This window comes from Theropithecus gelada, chromosome 3, assembly GCF_003255815.1.
Source record: "Theropithecus gelada isolate Dixy chromosome 3, Tgel_1.0, whole genome shotgun sequence".
Taxonomy (NCBI): Eukaryota; Metazoa; Chordata; class Mammalia; order Primates; family Cercopithecidae; genus Theropithecus; species Theropithecus gelada.
The window spans coordinates 63,000,814-63,020,003 of NC_037670.1; the positions used below are offsets into that span (position 1 = coordinate 63,000,814).

At 36.4% G+C, this 19,190-nt stretch overlaps 1 protein-coding gene across 2 annotated transcripts in view; it reads left to right on the forward strand.

Annotated features, from left to right (window-relative positions):
• The window catches only part of ZPBP (zona pellucida binding protein), a 156,058-nt gene that overhangs the window by 26,030 nt on the left and 110,838 nt on the right, over nucleotides 1–19,190 (forward strand). Inside the window, exon 4 of one of the 2 annotated variants that reach the window (XM_025379899.1) lies at nucleotides 8,929–9,081. In XM_025379899.1, the coding sequence (XP_025235684.1) occupies nucleotides 8,929–9,081 (153 nt within the window). The remainder of the gene's footprint in view (nucleotides 1–8,928; nucleotides 9,082–19,190) is intronic. The other variant, XM_025379900.1, reaches the window with a different exon arrangement.

Here is a 19,190-nt window from a genome sequence, read left to right on the forward strand (position 1 = left end):
AAAGCCACAAAGAGGAGAAAAAAAAGGAGCCCCTCCTCTAAGAGGCGAACCAGGAGAAGGCTTTAAAAAAAAAATCAAAGAAACCTTGACTCAGGCTCCAGCTTTAGGACTACCAGATCTAACTAACTAAGCTTTTCTTGTATGTCCACAAGTGAAAGGGAGGCTGTAAAGCTTCTAACTCTAAGTTAGAACTTAGAAGGACAACTACTAAGTTAGAAGTCCTTAGAAGGACAACTGCCCTGCTCTGACCACACCGGTTCTAACTCTAACTCAAGCCATAAGATCATGGCATTGCCCAGCGGCATACTTATCCAGGCAATTAGATTCTGTGGCACTTGGATGGCTTCCTTATCTTAAAACACTAGCTGCCACTGCTCTACTGGTGCAGGAAGCTAATAAACTGACTTTAGAGACTGTGAATACCCTAAACCCAGCTACCTTGCTCCTCATCGAGTCAGTGCCAGGAGGCCCCCTTCATTGCTGTGTGGACATGGTAGATGAAGTGTTCTCAAGCCAAAGAGATTTGACAGATCGGCCCCTCGGGGACCCAGACATTGAATATTTTACTGATAGAAGCAGTTTCATACTAAAGGGAGTCCGCCGAGCTAGGTATACAGTGGTGACTTTGGACTTAGTAGTGCAGTCTTTGCCTACAGAAACTTCTGCTTAGAAAGCAGAGCTAATAGCTCTGACAAGAACTCTCTGGCTAGCAAAAGACCAAAGGACAAATCTTTACACAGATTCCAAATATGCTTCTGCTACTTTGCATGTTCATGAGGCCATTTACAAAGAAAAAAAAAAAGATTTTAACTGCTGGAAGTAAAAAAATAAAGTACAAGGAAGAAATTATACAGCTTTTAAATGCTGTATGGGCCCCAAAAGAGGTGGCAGTGATGCACTGCAAGGGGCACCATAAAGCAAGAACACTAAAGGCTAAAACAAAAAAGAGAAAGGCAAACATAAAGGCAGATGCAGGCTTTAAGTATGGCCAAAAGATGCATGGTTAGGTATGAAAAAAATACCTATAAGTCTAACAGACCCGGTACACCCTTTCAAACCTAAGGACTTCGTTTAGGTTGAAAAATAGAATCTAACCACTCTAGGACCCATATAAGATAGGCCCGATATTGTGATCATGTCTACTCCCACTGCTGTTAAAGTTGCAGGTGTCACACCTTAGATTCATCATAGATGGCTAAAACCAGCGGCAGTAGTGACTCCCAACGATGACCAGTGGATTAGCCAACAAGACCCAGATCGCCCCACCTTAGTAGTCCTATGGTGAAACCCAGCCACTGGTAAGGACAACTGCCCTGCTTTGACCACGCTGGAGGCTGGTCAGTCTATGCATGGCTGAAGCTTGAGGATCCTGCAAGCTCTGCTCTAGTCACATCCCGAAAGCTGACTAGTTTATGCACAGCTGGAGCTAAGAGTACCATTTCTGGATAAGTAAATGTAAATATAATTTATAAGCCTAGTTATAGTTCTGTCAATACTGATTGTTCTGTTGTTATGTTATTAATGCAAATGCTGCAAATGTCTATGCCCAGAGGAATGTTTGCCATGCCCACGTGTAGTGTAAACATATTTCTATTACCTACACTGTTGTTTTTACCATTTCTGCCTACACTAAAATGGAAGAAATCTCTAGAAGAATGCCCACACTGTGTAGATACTACCTGGGTAAGGAGTACGATAGTTACAACTCTACTGTACCATGCCTACTATAAATGTACAGGAACCAAGTTAGGAACCTGTACATACAACCAGACCACCTATTCAGTCTGTGACCCAGGAAATAATCAGCTATATGGATGTTATGAAGCTCTTACCCTATAAATTCTGGTTTAAAATACTTATTAAATCAGAGAAAAAAAGAGCTTTTAGCTCAAACCAAAGAAGACCCTCTCTCCTATAAAAGGCCTATTTCTTTGTACTTTAATGCCTGCCATGCTGCGTATGTTCATAATCCTAAAACAACCAGAAGCAGTCTGCAATGGTTTAACACAAGAGAGGCTTAGCAGCAGCTACCCTAAACATCTGTATGGAAAACCACAAATCGGATGCCCAGACTGTAACATTCAGTGGAATATGCTAACACAGCTCCAACACTTATATTCAGGAAGGACTGCTCTACTAAGTAGTATGTCAACCAAACGAAATTGTAAGACAAAGACATGCAATTCTTTAAATTTTACTGTCTTAAAGCCAGAGCTACCTTTTTGGTCTACAGGACAGACAGCACTGTTACAAGTTAAAAGATAAGGAACAGGTCTTGGAGTTCCACTACTAATTGTCAAAAAGACTAGAAGGGCTCAAATGCATCCAACCCTGCAATTCCAGGTCCATAAGTCATTCTATAAGCATTTTAATCAGTCAGTGCCTGAGCTTCTCCCATCAACCAAAAAGTTATTTGCTCAACTAGCTGAAAACATAGCTGGCAGCTTAAGAATTTCCTCATATGTGTGTTTCTCCACATATATATGGAGAAACAAAAATTGGAGACCAGTGGCCATGGGAGGCAAAAAAATTAATGCCACAAGATAACTTCACTTCCCCTAACCCGGCCAGTGAACCAACAGCCTCAGCCAGTGTTTGGTTGTTAAAAACCTCCATAATTGAAAAGTACTGTATCACCTGATAAGAAAAGGCTTTCACAGAAGCAGTAGGAAAAACAACCTGCCTAAGGCAACAGTATGATAAATAAGACTAAAAACAAAACTCTACGGAGAAATGCCCAGAACACCTCCTACTTACCAGATCCACTTTCTCTTGATTCTCTAAGCCACTCATGAGATCAACTAGAGGCTCCAAATGCTTGGAAGGCACCCTCTGACCTGTATGAGATCTGTAGAACATGGGCATATTGGCAACTGCTGGCTAAATGGATGAGGGCATGTGTGTTAAAAACAATCAAGCCATCCTTCTTTCTAATTCCTCTAAAGCAAGAGGAACTATTAAGATATCCAGTTTATGATAAAAATAAAAAAATAGAAGCATAATTACAAAAATAGACACAAACGTCAAAGAGATGTGGACATAAGAGACTGGAAAAATAATGAATGGCCTCCTGAAAAAATCATTAAATATTATAGGCCAGCTATATGGGTGCAAGATGGGTCATGGGGGTACCGCACCCCAATCTATATGTTCAACTGCATCATAAGGTTGCAGGAAGTTCTTGAAATTATAACCAATGAAACATCAAGGGCACTAGATTTATTGGCAATGCAAGCAATACAAATAAAAAATGCTATATATCAAAATAGTTTAGCTTTAGATTACCTCTTAGCCTCAGAAGGAAGAGTATGTGAAAAATTTAATTTAACCAACTGTTGCCTAGAAATTGATGATAATGGCCAAGCTATCATGGAAATCACAGCTAGAATGTGTGAGTTGGCCCATGTTCCAGTTCAGACTTAGTCCAGGTGGTCCCCGGATTCCTTGTTTAAAAAATGGTTCTCAAGCTTTAAAAGATTCAGAGCCCTCACTGGTAGGTTCTTGCTTATTCTTGGCATCTGCCTCATCCTCCCTTGCCTTTTACCTCTGTTTATTAGGAGTGTTCAGTCAACTATAGAGGCAGTAGTAACCCGACACACTACTGTGCAATTGATGGCACTAACCAAATATCAGCTGCTGCCAGTAGAAGAAAAAGCTCAGCTCCGTGAAAAGATGGCAAATAGTGGTGCTTTGTATTAATGCCTTTGTGATAAAAAGCACCAAATGGGGGAATGGAACAGAAATTAAAAGAAATTAAAAAATGTATAAGCAGAAATTCAGTTGTATGTAAGAAAATCCAATTCCCCCTGAGAAAAAGAAAGAGCTGGAGTCCTTCAAAAATTAACTGCCTGTTTATCTGTGGCTAGTGAGCCTTATCTCTCCTCCTTTTCCAGGCATTGTGAAGACCCTGTTTCTCTAGCTGCAAGGTCACTAGACAGATAGACTCAAGTGGCAAAACATGTTATTTCTTGAAAAGTAAAAAATGATGTAATGCATGTCTCAATTAATTGAATAACTGTCTTTGTTTCTCACTTCTGTAACATGCTTCCACCTGCACAGATCTTCCCTGACCCCACAAAATGCTTAAAAGGTAATGACTCTTTGTTTGGGGCTCAGTCCTTTCGATGTTAATCCGACTGGGCTGGTGCACCTAAATAATATATATCCTTCTGAACCCCATCAGTCTCTCTGATTCCTTATCAATCCCACTACAATATGAAGTTAAAACCAGGCACTATGAGTGCTCATCTGATTTTTGTTATTAAGAGAAGGTATTTTTTCTGTGTATAGTTGTTAACTTGGTGTCCTTGCAGGAAGGATGTTCAATAGAGCCTTCTATTTAGCCATCTTGCTTTGCCCTTTCTCCGGGAGTCCCTTACATTTAAGTCTTTAATTCATCTTGCATTGATTTTTTATGTATGGTGGAAGAAAGGGCACCAGTTTCAATCTTATGCATGTGGCTCGGCAGTTATTCCAGCACCATTTATTGAATAGAGACTCATTTCTCCATTGCTTGTTTTTGTCATTTTTGTCGAAGATCAGATGGTTATAGGTGTGTGACTTTATTTGTGGGGTCTCTATTCTGTTCCATTAGTCTATGTATCTGTTTTTATACCAGTACTATGCTGTTTTAGTTATTATAGCCCTGTAGTATAGTTTGAAGTCAGGTAGTGTGTTGCTTCTGGCTTTGCTCTTTTTACTTAGGATTACTTTGGCTGTTCCAGCTCTTTTTTGTTTCCATATGAGTTTTATGGTAAGTTTTTTCTAATCTATGAAAAATTTCATTGGTAGTTTGATGGGAAAAGCATTGAATCTGTAAACTGTTTTGGGTAGTATGGTTATTTTAACAATATTGATTCTACCCATGAGCATGGAATGTTTTTCCATTTGTTTGTGTCATCTGTGATTTCTTCAAGCAGTACTTTGTAATTCTCATAGTAGAGATCTTTCACCTCCCTTAACTGTATTCCTAGGTATTTTATTCTTTTGTGGCCATTGTGAATGGGATTGTGTTCTTGATTTGGTTCTCAGTTTGGATGTTATTGGTGTATAGAACTGCTACTGATTTTTATACATTGATTTTGTATCTTGGAACTTTGCTGGAGTTGTTTTTCAGATCCAGAAGCCTTTGAACAGAAGCAATGTTTTTTTGTTTGTTTGTTTGCTTTGTTTTTTTGAGATGGAGTCTCAGTCTGTCACCCAGGCTGGAGTGCAGTGGTGTGATCTCTGTTCACTGCAACCTCTGCCTCTCAGGTTCAAGCCATTCTCGTGCCTCAGCTTCCTGTCTTATCTATGTTTTACTGTCTGCTCTTTCTGACTCCTTGTAATTAGAAGAGAGATGATTTCCTTGAAATGCATCAGGCTAGAAGGAGAGATGGAACTTAAAATGGCAGTGTTTGTTCAAGATGATGGTGCTTCTGCTGTGTCAATATGGAGTAGCTAGGAGAAATCATTAACATCATTAAAATCAACCTTTATTAGCTGGGATTACAGGCATGCACCACTATGCCTGGTTAATTTTAGTATTTTTAGTAGAGATGGGGTTTCACTATGTTGGCTAGGCTAGCCTTGAACTCCTGGCCTCAAATGATCTTCCTGCCTCGACCTCCCAACATACTGGGATTATGGGTGTGGGCCACCACGCCAGGCCACGATGGAGTTTTCTAGGTATAGAATCAAATAGTCTGTGAAGGCATATAATTTGAAGTCCTCTCTTCCTATTTGTATGACTTTTTATTTATATCTCTTGCCTGATGCCCTGGTTTGAACTTCCAGAACTGTGTTAATAGGAGTGGTGAGGGTGTGCATTCTTTTCTTGTTCTGGTTCTCAAGGGGAAATGCCTCTAACTTTTGCCTGTTTAGTATGATGTTGACTGTGGGTTTGTCACACATGGCTATTACTATGTTCTCCTTTGATGCCCAGTTTATTGAGGGTTTTTAACATAAAGAGAATTCATTGAATGGCTTTTCTGCATCTGTTGAGATGATCACGTGATTTTTGTTTTTCGTTTTGTTTCTGTGATGAATCAAATTTATGATTTGTGTATGTTGAACCAACCTTGCATCCCAGGGATAAACCCTATTTGATTGTGATGAATTAGCTTTTTGATGTGCTTCTGGATTTGCTAGGCTAGTATTTTGTTGAGGATTTTCGCATCTATGTTCATCAGGGTTATTATCCTAAAATTTTCTTTTTTCATTTTGTGTCCACCAGATTTTTATATCAGAATGATACTGGCTTCGTAGAATGAGCTAGGAAAGAGCCGATCCTCCTCAATTTTTTGGAATAGTTTAGCTAGAATTGGTACCAGACCTTCTTTATATGTCAGGTGGAATTTGGCTGTGAGTCTGTCTGGTCCAGGGCTTTTGTTGTTGATGGGTTTTTAATTACAGTTTCAGTGTCAGGACTCACTACTGATCTGTTCAGGTTTTCAATTTCTTCCTGGTTCAATCATGGGAGAGGGTGTATGTTTCTAGCAATGTATCCATTTCTCTAGGGTTTCTAGTTAATGGGCATGGAAGTGTTTGTAATAGTCTCTGAGGGTTTTTTATATGTCTCTGGGGTCAGTGGTAATGTCCCCTTTGTCATTTCTGATGGTGTTTATTTGGATCCTCTCTCTTTTTTTTTTGCTGTATTAGTCCAGCGAGCAGTCTACCAGTCTTATTTATTCTTTCAGAAAACCAGCCTTTGGTTTTGTTGATCTTTTGTATGTCTTTTTGTGTCACAATTTTGTTCAGTTCAGCTCTGAGTTTGGCAAGCCTTGGGGGATGGTGTCCCTGGCCATGCTCCACTGCAGCAGGTCCCATGGCAAATACTCTGGGTTCCATGCAGGGGAGCCTTGTCCCCACCAACCCTCCCTTGCCAGCCCAAATATCCATGGATTCTCCTGTAGCTAGGATTCTAGAGGTCCGTAGTGACAGTGGGCCACTCCATGTCTATTTAACTTACCCCTTCCCCAGGAGCCACTCAGGCCGAGGAATAAGTCCTGATGCTTGGATACTCTGTGCAGGGTCCCCAGCTTCTTGCTCCTTCAGTCCAGGGTCGGTGTCCTACCTCTGTCTACTCTCAATGCCTTCCTTCTGAACATCTGCTCAGAGTGTGCTGGTCTTCTTGATGGTCTTATCTCTTGGTGGGAGAAGCTCTTGCTGGCCATGTCTGGTTGGCTATCTTGGCTCTGAGCCCCTTTATTTTTTAGATCTACTTAAACATTTTTAAAATAAGAAGGCAGTCAGGGGGCATTTTATTATAGATTGTATACTACTACATTTTCTGGCTGTCATAATGTTTAGTGTTGTAGTAGGCATTTAGGTATATATTTTGATACACCTATTAATTGCTTTCTTTAGTGTGGGAAACATTCATTTCAAATGATTGCCAAGGAATATGTAATCTCATTGATGACGTAATATTCTATAATTTCTTTAAACTTCATGAGAACCCTTTATTATATCTCTACAAGGTGTTTCTGCCGAAATACATAGTGAACTCTTGCAAACTGTTGACTTCGTTTATAAAAGACTTGGTGTGTTAGGATAAATATGTAATATTTCATCAAAAGATAATCATGAAGAAATAGGCATTACAATAGAAATGTATTCTAAATTCATATCACGTTTTTCAGCATCATCCAGGATATAGAAATGGAAGTTCTCAAGGCATAATGCTCTATGTAAATTCCTTTGATGGTGGGTATATCCATCTGTTCATTTCTCTTTCAATACCTGAAGCAGGGCTTGTATGTACTAGACACTCAGTAAATATTTATTGAACAAATAAATAATGAAAATTTCATCCCTATGAACACTCATCATTTGTCTTGGAGAAATATTTCAACTTAAAATTTATAAGCAATAAATCGTTTACCTAAAATAGAAAAAAGAAAAAAGGTAGACAATTATTTCCTGATGTAGTACTTTCACTTCTAATGAATGGAATATCAAATTATTGACTAAGCAAATTTTAATATCTAAGAATTTTTCTAATTAAAAACTGTGGTTATAAACTTTCAGAATAACAGATTTATAGCTTTTTCAAGTACTTTAGCATTCATTGTATTTGTTATACAGAGAAATCCTGTGAGATAGGCTATCATATATTTTGGTTTTTCGTTGTACAAATGAGGGAACTGGATCTCAGAAAGATTAATAGGTTACTCACGGTTACAGTTTGTGAGAGGGAAAGGTGGGTCTGAGACCCAAGTGTCAATGCCTCCAAAGGCAGATTTACTTTTCATTTCACAACAGAGCTTTCTCCCTGTATGACACTTAAATAATGAAGTATGTTGAAATGAAAAGGGTGCTTACATCCCATTCTAACCCCCAGCACTGCAACTGTGTGATTATGTGATGTTGGGCAAGTCAGGTGATCTCATATCCAATATTTTTCTTCTTCTGCAAACCTCAAATTTATAAGCTAAATTTTACCTTTTATCATATGTAGTGATAAGAAATCTCTTGTTAGTGATTATATTCTGATAGCCTTTGTTCTGGGTGTATTATTTATTTGTTTCATATATAGTTTGTAAGCTTACTGAGGGCCTAATTTGTCATTGAATATAAATATAATCATGTTAAAGTATGTGTATGTATTTATGTGTATATATTTGTATATATGTGTACTGTATTTCTGATCGTGCCCAGTTCAATGCAAGGAGCAGATTAGGAGCATATTCTGTATGTATCCTTGTTAGTCTCTTTCTACTTCGGCAACAATGTAATTGATGAACTCTGGTTAGTGAACATCTGTCAGTAAGAAGGTTATCCTGGCATCCACTGTTAGCAGACACCAGATGCAATGTCCTAGCTATGCCCCCTACTCCTTTCATTGACTGTGTTGGTAAATTATGATGGTTTTACCTTGCCGAGAAAATGTTTTGGTAGTTGTCTCATGTAATTTAAGCAACTCATAACTGTATCTTATTCCTTTAGTAGAAAACCGCACTGCACAAATAACATCCACAGGAAGCCTTGTATTCCAAAATTTTGAGGAGAGTATGAGTGGAATTTATACATGTTTCCTCGAATATAAACCTACTGTGGAAGAAATTGTTAAACGTCTTCAACTAAAATATGCTATATATGGTAAGAAGTAAAGTTAGTTGTGTTTTAACCTTCCTTAATTATTTTAAACATTTAAATATGTTTAAGTAGGTTTGTCTTAAAGGGACTTTATTTTTAGTCTCATTTAATTAAGAAAGAATTACTGCCTCCCTATGTAAGTACTTTGTAAAGGGTTAGTGGTGAGGGCACAGAATGGTTAACAGATCGTAGTCTTTTTTTCTTCAGGGGAATGTTGACATGTACACACAGATGAATTTTAGGGCCAGGTATGTATAAATGTTTTCAAATTATTATGATATTATGGCTTATACTATATTAAATTCTAAGTATTTTAAATTTGAGTATCATGATTTCTGGTACACTGCCATCCCCCAAAACAGGAGCATGAAACACCACTGTAAATTCCTTTTCTGGCGGGTTGACCTTTTGAGGCTTACAATTGGCAGAGGTCAGTTGATATTTGTAAGAATTACAGAAAGAGGAAAGAAACATGAAAAGGTGGCTCTCCAGTCAAGACAGGTTTATTTTAGAAAACAAACCTGAGAGATGCCTTCTGGCTGAGTTAGGTCAGAGGCACACTCTCTTACTAAGAGTTTTTAAGGATTCAGGGTGGGAGAGTTTATCAGAGGCTTGGACTGCTTCTGTGTCTCTTTGTTGTGCTTATCTGGGAGGAAGAGTTGTGTGTCTGTTCCCATGCATCTTTTTGCAGCTGCAGGCATATCCCCCAAATCTGCTTTTAGCTTCTCTATCTTAGTGCATCGGAAGGGAAAGGGAAAGGAATGTGCTTATTAAGGCCCACTGTTTTATTTTTTTTTGAGACGGAGTCTCACTCTCACCCAGGCTGGAGTGCAGTGGCGCCATCTACAGCTCACTGCAACCTCCACTTCCCGGGTTCAGGCGATTCTCCTGCCTCAGCTTCCTGACTAGCTGGGACTACAGGCACCTGCCACCACACCCGGCTAATTTTTTGTATTTTTGGTGGAGATGGGTATCACTGTGTTAGCCAGGATGGTCTCAATTTCCTGACCTCATGATCTGCCCACCTCGGCCTCCCAAAGTGCTGGGATTACAGGCATGAGCTACTGCCCCTGGCCAAGGCCCACTGTTTTACTGGGACCCGTTGTATAAGGGTGAGGTTTGGCAGTTACCCAAGAGACTTTAACCCATCTCCCTCTGTGCCGCAGCTCTCTTATCTGTGTTTTACTGTCTGCTCTTTCTGGCTGCTTGTATTTAGAAGAGAGGTGATTTCCGTGAAATGCATGAGGCTAGAAAGGGAACTAGAACTTAAAGTGGCGGCGTTTGTCTGAGATGACGGTGCTCCTGCTCTGTCAATATGGAGTAGGCAGGAGAACAGCCTGAACCCAAGTTGCTTGTAGGTTCCATCTCACTAGTGGGACCCATGTGTGGCAGACAGAATAATGGCTCCTAAACATGTCCATATCTAGTCATATCCAGAACATGTAAGTGCGTTGCCCTCCATGGAAAAAGGGATTTAGCAGATGGATTGCGATGAGATTATCCTGAATTATCTGGGTGGGTCCAGTGTAATCACAGGGTTCCTTCTAAGAGGAAGGCAAGAGGGTCAAAGGCAGAAAAAGGAAATGTGCTGACAAAAGGAGAGGTTGCAGTGATTTTCTTTGAAGATCAAAGAAGCCACATGCCAAATAATACAGGCAGCCACCACAGCTGGAAATGGCAAAGAATTGGATTCCCCCTAAAGCTTTCAGAATGAGTACAGCTTGATTTTTGCTTAGTAAGACTCATTTTGGATTTCTGATCTCCACAGCCTTAAGGTCATAAATTTGTGGTGTTTAGAACATTAGGTATGTGGTAATTTGTTACAGTGTCAATAAGATAACTTATACACCATTACTTTGACAGCAAGGGTGCCAAACAACTGGCAGAATGGTTAGTGGTTTCTTGATAATATTTTGGTTAATCAAAAAATACTTTCCCATATAGCCAAAGAGAGACATAATGTTTTGGTAAGATAATTAACTTTGTTAGGCAAATAATTTGTTTAAACCTTTTAATCAGTCATGTTTCATTTTTGTTACATAGTAGTTATCTCCCTCTTGTTACTTCATGTACCTAACTTATAATAAATGTACTTCAGAATCACTCATAAGTACATATTCACATATGCTAACAAATGTAGAAGTGCCTAAAATGAGTACTGGTTTATAATAATGATAATGATAGCTAATATTTACTGAGCACTTATGATACACCAGGTGGTGCTGTGTTTTTACATGTAATTATGACAACAACAGCAAAATCCATATTTATGTAATGCTTGCTTAGTGTAAGCATTGTTCTAATTTATTTATATTAAATGTATTTCCCCACAAACTGTGATGTAGGCACTGCTATTTTTGGTCTTGTAAATGTAAGGAAACAGAGTGGTTAAGTGACTTTCTCAAGACCACGGCTATTAAGGAGGGGAGGGGAGAACTCAGATTTCAATTTAGGAATTCTGGTCCTAGAGTTAGTGTTCTTATGCTTTATGGTATCCTGCTATGTATACCACTGTTATATGAATGCCAGCAGGATGAAGACCTGATTAATAAACTGACTTTGAAGACCTACTCTTTTAATGCTTAAAACCAATGCAATTGATTATATTTTATTATACATACCTCCTTTAATCTTTCTAATAGCTACATGGTGTTTCAGATTTTATTTGAGCATTCTTCAGTTAATTACTATTTAGTTTGTTTCACATTTTCCCTACCTCAGATGGTACTGTGTGGAACATTTAAATATGTGTCCATCCATCCATCTGCCGTTGGTCTGTGTATACACACACATACACCATACCCCCTCACCATACTAACATTGCTGTATTTTGTAAGATAAGTTGTTAGTCTTTCAGAAAGATGAATTCTGTAAAGGAAAATCTGCAGGGAATTCATAGTGCTATTTTGATTGATTCTTTTGTATAGTAATTTGCAACCCTGCTGTAGTAGATGAGAACCTCAGTTTCTAAAACCCCTTTAATGCTGTATTTTGAAGTGTTGCCAATATGATAAATTAATGGTATTTTATAGTTTTAATATGCATTTTTTGGTCTTTGGTGGGTTATTCAAATCTTATTTGTGTGAGCTCTCTCTGTGCGTATGTATGTGTGTCTGAATAGCTATAGAGAGATGTATAGCTATGTAGATATTAATTTTATGTCAAATGCATTGTATTCTGTATTTTGTTTTTAGCTTATTAATCTCTTATATTCTAAGTAAAGGATAATTCCAAATTTTAAAATTTTATGTAAACTACAAGTGGCGTTTTCTTTTTGACTCATGTTTTTTACTGTGTTGAGCAAGATATTCACCATTACCTGGATTGTAAGAAGTAAAATCAACTTATAATTTTCTATATATATTAAAAACCATTAAAAATTTTAGAAAATTACAAAATAAAATCAAGAATTGTTATCAGTTTTGAATATGGCAAGACACTAAATGTATAAAATGGTGATTCATTGCTTTAATATACACTTCCTTAATTATTAGTAAGTTAGAACATCTTTTCATATTTTTATTATTCAGTAGATTGCCTTTTCAATTCAATTGTCATCTTCCTTTTGCATAGTTTGTCTTTTTCTTACTAATTTTTAGATATTTTGCTGTTCTGGATACTAGCCTTTCCTTATGCATGCTATAAATAATTTCTACCTTCTCTCACTTAAGATGTTTATACTAACAGAAGTTTCAATTTTTTTTTTTTTTTTTTGTAATGAGACCTATCAGTTTTAATTCTCTGAGTTGTTTTGCTTTTGTTTTGTTTAGTTTTGTTTTCTAAGAGATTGTTTCCTATCTAGAAAATAAAAATTGCCCAGAACTTTGGGAGGCTGAGGCGGGTGGATCACTTGAGACCAGGAGTTCGAGACCAGCTGACAAGATACAGAGCAGTCCCATCAAAAGAAGGATACCTTGTGTTGACCTTTTATCATTGAACCCGCTTTCCCTCTTACCTCCATCCAGAATTCCTGGCAACCACCAATCTTCTCTAATTCTGTATTGTCAACATGGAAAAACACCATCTCTTCTAAAAATACAAAAAAATTAGCCAGGTGTGGTGGTGCATGCCTATAATCCCAGCTACTCAGGAGACTGAGGCCAGAGAATCACTTGAACTGGAAGCTGCAGTGAACCCAGATCATGCCACTGTATTCCAGGCTGGATGACAGAGTGAGACTCTGCCTTAGAAAACAAAAAAGAAAAAGAAAAGAAAAGAAAAATTGTTTCCTATATTTTCTAGGCCTATTTTTTAAAATAGGAATAAATTAACATCTTTTATTTGTTAGACAAAGAGCAATGTTCAATATAAATGTTCTCAAGACCCTTAAAACCTGTGAATTTCTGGCCAGTTCACAAAACCATAAGATGACACTTTTCAGCATGAAGTAAAAAACAGTCTGTCAGCTCTAAAGACGTTACAGAGCAGAAATTTCCAAATGTGTTATACAAGCTTTCTGGGCAAATGAAAAATCTATCTTCTATGATATATTAACAAAAATTCGCAAGATAAGATTATGTTTTGACATACTTAACAAGCATTCCTTCTTTGTCTCCAACAAACAAAGCTAAGGAAATAATGTAACCATTTTTACGCAGAAAATTAAGGCTGCAGGTCATACACAAGAACAGAAGTGCTTGAGCATTGAAACTGTTCTGCTTCATTGTCATACTCGAATTGTTGACTCTTAAACCATTTTCAGTTAAATACAAGGAAAGGTTATTGCATGTTCAGCAATTACTAAGTTTTCAATAATTTAAGGTCCAGTAGCTTAGAAAAGTAGACTGAGAATGGTTCTGAAAAGGCAAGTTAAACCTTAGGCCTGTTTTTTCAGGTTAAACTTTTTGTTTTGAGATAAATGTAGATTAACATATGGTTGCAAGAAATAATACAGACAGATTCCATGTATTCATTAGCTAGCTTCCCCAAATCATAATATCTTGTAAACTAAGATAGTGATTTTGTCACAGTCTACCCATCTTATTCATATTTTTCCAGGTTTATGTGTACTTTTGTGTGTGTGTGTATGTGTGTGTGTGTGTAATTCTGCCATTTTTATCCCATGGGTAGACTCAGGTATCTACAACCATAGACAAGATACAGAGCAGTCCCATCAAAAGAAGGATACCTCGTGTTGACCTTTTATAATTGAACCCACTTTCCCTCCTACCTCTATCCAGAATTTCTGGCAACCACCAATCTTCTCTAATTCTGTATTGTCATTTCAAAAGTATTATACAAATACAGTGCTATAGTACATAATCTTAGGGGATTGACTTTTTTTCATTTTTCCAAATTCCTTGGAGATTGCTCTAAGTTTTGTGCATCTATCACACACTCTTTCTTATTGCTGAGTTGCATTCCAAAGTATGCATATACCACAGTTTGTTAAATGACTTACCCATTGAAAGATATCTAGGTTGCTTTGAGTTTTTGGCTGTTGCATATAAAGCTTCTAAGGACATTTGTGGATTGTTTTTCTATAGACCTAAGTATTTATTTCTGTGGGGTAAATACCTAAAGTGCAGTTGATTGATCATATGATAGTTGCGTATTTAGTTTAATAAGAAACTGCCAAACTGTATTTCAGAATGGCTGTACCATTTTGTATTTCTACCAGCAATATAAGGATAGTCCAGTTACTCCATGTCTCCACCAGCAATTGGTGTTATAATTATCTTTTGTTTTAGCCATTCTGATAGGTGTGAAGTAATATTTCATTATGGTCTTAATTTGCATTTCTATACTTTCTAATGACGTATTTAATATATTTTATATTAATAAAATATATTATGAGTTTATTTGCCATCTGTACATCCTCTTTGGTAAAATTTCTGTTCATATCTTTTGACCATTTTTTAATTGGATTGTTTGGTATATTACTGTTGAGTTTTTTGATATTTAATACACATACACAGATAGATAGATACTCTTTCTTTGTTGGATATATATTATTTGTAAGTATTTTCTACCACTCTGTATTTTGTCTTTTCATCTTCTTGACAGGATCTTTGCAGAGCCTGTTTTAAAATTTGGTTTATCAGGTTTGCTTTTGTGAATCATGCTTTTTGTGTTAAGATGAAAAATTATTTGCCTCATCCTAGATCCCAAAGATATTCTAAGTTTTTTTTTCCTAAAAGTTTTGTAGGTTTCCTTTTTTTTAAAAAAATTATTTTTATTTTAAATTCTTGGGTAATGTGCAGGATGTGCAGGCTTGTTACATAAACATGTGCCATGGTGGTTTGCTGTACCTATCAGCCCATCACATGGATAGTAAGCCCAGCATGTATTAGCTATTTTTCCTAATGCTCTTCCTCCTCACACCACCAACAGGCCCCATTGTGTGTTGTTCCCCTTCCTGTGTTGATGTGTTCTCATTGTTCAGCTACCACTTATAAGTGAGAACATTTCTGTTCCTGCATTAGTTTGCTGAGGATAATGGCTTCCAGCTCCATCCATGTCCCTGTAAAGGACATGATCTTGTTCCTTTTTATGGCTGCATAGTATTTCATGGTGTATATGTACCACATTTTCTTTATCCAGTCTATCACTGATGGGCATTTGGGTTAATTCCATGTCTTTGCTTCAATGACATGGAATAGAATGATTTATATTTCTTTGGGTATATACTCAGTAATGGGATTGCTGGGTGAAATGGCATTTCTGGTTGTAGATCTTTGAGGAATTGCCACAACATCTTCCACAATGTTTGAACTAATTTACACTCCCACCAACAGTGTAAAAGTGTTCCTGTTTCTCCGCAACCTCGCCAGCATCTGTTGTTTCTTGACCTTTTAATAATTGCTATTCTGACTGGTGTGAGATGGTATCTTATCATGGTTTTGATTTGCATTTCTCTAATGATCAGTAATGTTGAGCTTTTTTTCATATGTTTGTTTGCCCCATGAATGTCTTCTTTTGAGAAGTGTCTGTTCGTGTCCTTTGCCCACTTTTTAATGGGATTATTTGTTTTTTACTTGTAAATTTAAGTTCCTTGTAGATTCTGGAATATTAGACCTTTGTCAGATGAATGGAGTGCAAAGATATTCTCTGTAGATTGCCTGTTTGCTGTGATGATAGTTTCTTTTACTGTGCAGAAGCTCTTCAGTTTAATTAGATCCCATTTGTCAATTTTTGCTTTTGCTGCAATTGCTTTCAGTGTTTTTGTCATGAACTCTTTGCTCGTGCCTATGTCCTGAATGGTATTGCCTAGGTTTTCTTCTAGGGTTTTTATAACTTTGGGTTTTACATTTAAGTCTTTAATCCATCTTGAGTTAATTTTTAAATAAGGCATAAGGAAAGGGTCCAGGTTCAAATTTCTGCATATGGCTAGCCAGTTCTCCCAGCACAGGTTTACTTTTTATATTTAACTATGGGATGCATATTCAGTTAATTGTTGTGTAAAGTGTGCTGAGGCTTGGTTTAAGGTTGATTTTTATTATTTTTATTTTTTACATATGGATTGAACATTGCTTCAATGTTATTTCCTGAAAAGGATATCCTTCTTCCATTGAGTTGTTTTTGCATCTTTGTCAAAAATCGGTTGAGGATATTTGTGTGGGTGCTTTTTTTCTAGGTTCTGTAATTTCTTCCATTGATTTATAGGTTTATACCTCCTCTACCAGTACTGTACTGTTGATTACTGTAAGGATATAGAAAACCTCAATACTAAGGAGAGTGTTCTTTTCAAGATAGTTTACAAGAATAGTCTTTGTTATTTAAATGTCTGTCCCTTTCTATATAAATTTTTGAATATTCTTATGTACGTCAACAAAATATCCTAATGTGATTTTGATGGGAATTGCATTCAATCTATAGATGAATTTGGGGAAGAGTTGCATCCTTACTATACTGTGTCTTCTAGTTTATGAACATGGTATGTCTATCCATTTAATTAAGTCTTTGATTTCTTTTATCTGCATATACATGTTTTGTGAAGTGTATACTAAGAATGTTATTTTGATTTTTTAGAATAATTATAAATAATATTACATTTTACACTTTGAATTACACATATTTATTGCTAATATGTAGAAATAAATATTATTTTTGTGTTGATTTTGTATCCTGCCACCTTGTCAAAGTCACATAATAATACTAGATTTTTAGATTTTTATAGATTCTTCATGAGATATTCATGGCATGTGGACACAGAGACAGAATCTGTATATTTGTTATTTATTTTTGTTTTTTTTATTGAGGAGGCTAGGACTTTAGATACATGTTAAAAAAGTATGTTGAGAGTGGGCATCATTATCTTTGTCTTAATATTAGGGGGAAATAATCTAGTCTTTCACCATTGAGTATATATAATGTTAGCTGTGGGTTTCTTGTAGGTGCCCATTATCAGATGGAAGAAATTCCCTCATTCTACATTTATATTTGCAGATTGTTTTTATTGTGAAAGGATGTTGGATTTTGTCAAATGTTTTTTCTTGCATCAGTTAATACAAATGTGTTTTTTTATTTTGTACTTCATTACTATGGTTTGTTACATGAATTGATTTTTTTAAATGTTAACCCAAACTTGCATTCCTGGGATAAATCCCACTGGTCATGGTGTGTGATTTTTTTCAATATTTTGCTAGATTTGGTTTGCTAGTATTTTATTGGGAATTTTTGCATTTGTGTTCATAAGAGATACTGGTTTATAGTTTTCTTGTGATATCTTTGGTTTAGATATCAGGGTATTACTGGCTTCATAGAATGAGCTGGGGTGTATTCCCTTCTGTTCCAATTTTGAAAGTGTTTGTGAAGAATTGTTGCTAATATGTCTGTTTGGTAGAATTCATCAGTGAAGACATTTGGGCTTGGGTTGTTTTCCACAGGTAGTTTTTTGATTACTAATTCGACCTTTTCGTTACAGGTCTATTCAGATTGTCTATTTCTACTTGAGTCAGTTTCAGTAATTTGTGTCTTCCTAAAGAATTTGTTTTATCTAAATATGTCTAATTTGTTGGCATACAGTTGTTTGTAGTGTTCCTTTATATTTCTTTTATTTCTTTAGGGTCAGTATTCTCTCCCCTTTTATTTGTGATTCTAGTAATTTGAGTCTTCTATCTCTTGTTTTTGTAAATCTAGCTAAAGTTTGATCAATTCTGTTGATTTCTTAAAAAACTGGTTTTGGTTTCATTGATTTTCACTGTTTTTTATTTATCACATCACTTATCTTTGCTGAAGTCTTTATTATTTTATTCCTTCTGCTTGCTTTATATTTAGTTTTCCTATTTTCTCTTTCTTTTTCATTGTCTGAAGATAAAAGATTAGGCTACTTGAGAGCTTTATTTTATAATATGCCATAGGCATGGCATATTATTTCCCTCTAAGTGCTGCCTTACCTGCATGCCATAGGTTTTGTTATGTTTTGTCTTCATTTTCATTTGTATCAAGATTATTTCTAATTTATCTTTCAATTTTTTCTTTGACCTATTGATTATTTAGGAGTCTGTTAATTTTCATTTCTGAGTTTTTCAAATTTCTTTTGTTACTGATTTTTAAATTTTACTTTATCAGAGAAAATAATTTGTATTATTTCAAAGGTTTATGGCTTAGCATATACTTCATCCTTGAAAATGTTCCATGTGTATTTGAGAAGAATGCATATTCTGCTGTTGTTAGCTGGTTTACTATAGATGATTCTCAGATCTATTTGGTTTATAGTGTTGTTCAGGTCTTCTGTTTCTTTATTGATCTTCTTCCTAGCTTTTTTATTCGTTATTGTAAGTAGGATATTGATGTCTCCAAATAATGGTGAATTATCTAATTCCTCTTTAATATCTGTATATGTTTATAATTGTTCTTTCTTCCTGATATATTGACCTTTTTATCATGATAAAAGTCCCCCCCCCCTTTTTTTTTTTTTAGTAACTTTTTGTTGTTGTTTTAAAGTCTGTTTTTTTGGTTTTGTATTTTTTTTTGTTTTTTTTTCAGTGTTCCCGGTACCTGACTCTCTGTAGGAGAAGTGTAGTCTGTATTTCTTGAGAAATATATCTACACTCAGTATGCCTAACTCCTCCTTTCACCCTCAGTTACCCTCCCATTCTATTCTGGTACTTGCATCTGCAATTGCATGAAACTACTAAGGTTCAGGTCATCAATAGTGCCCTTGCTGT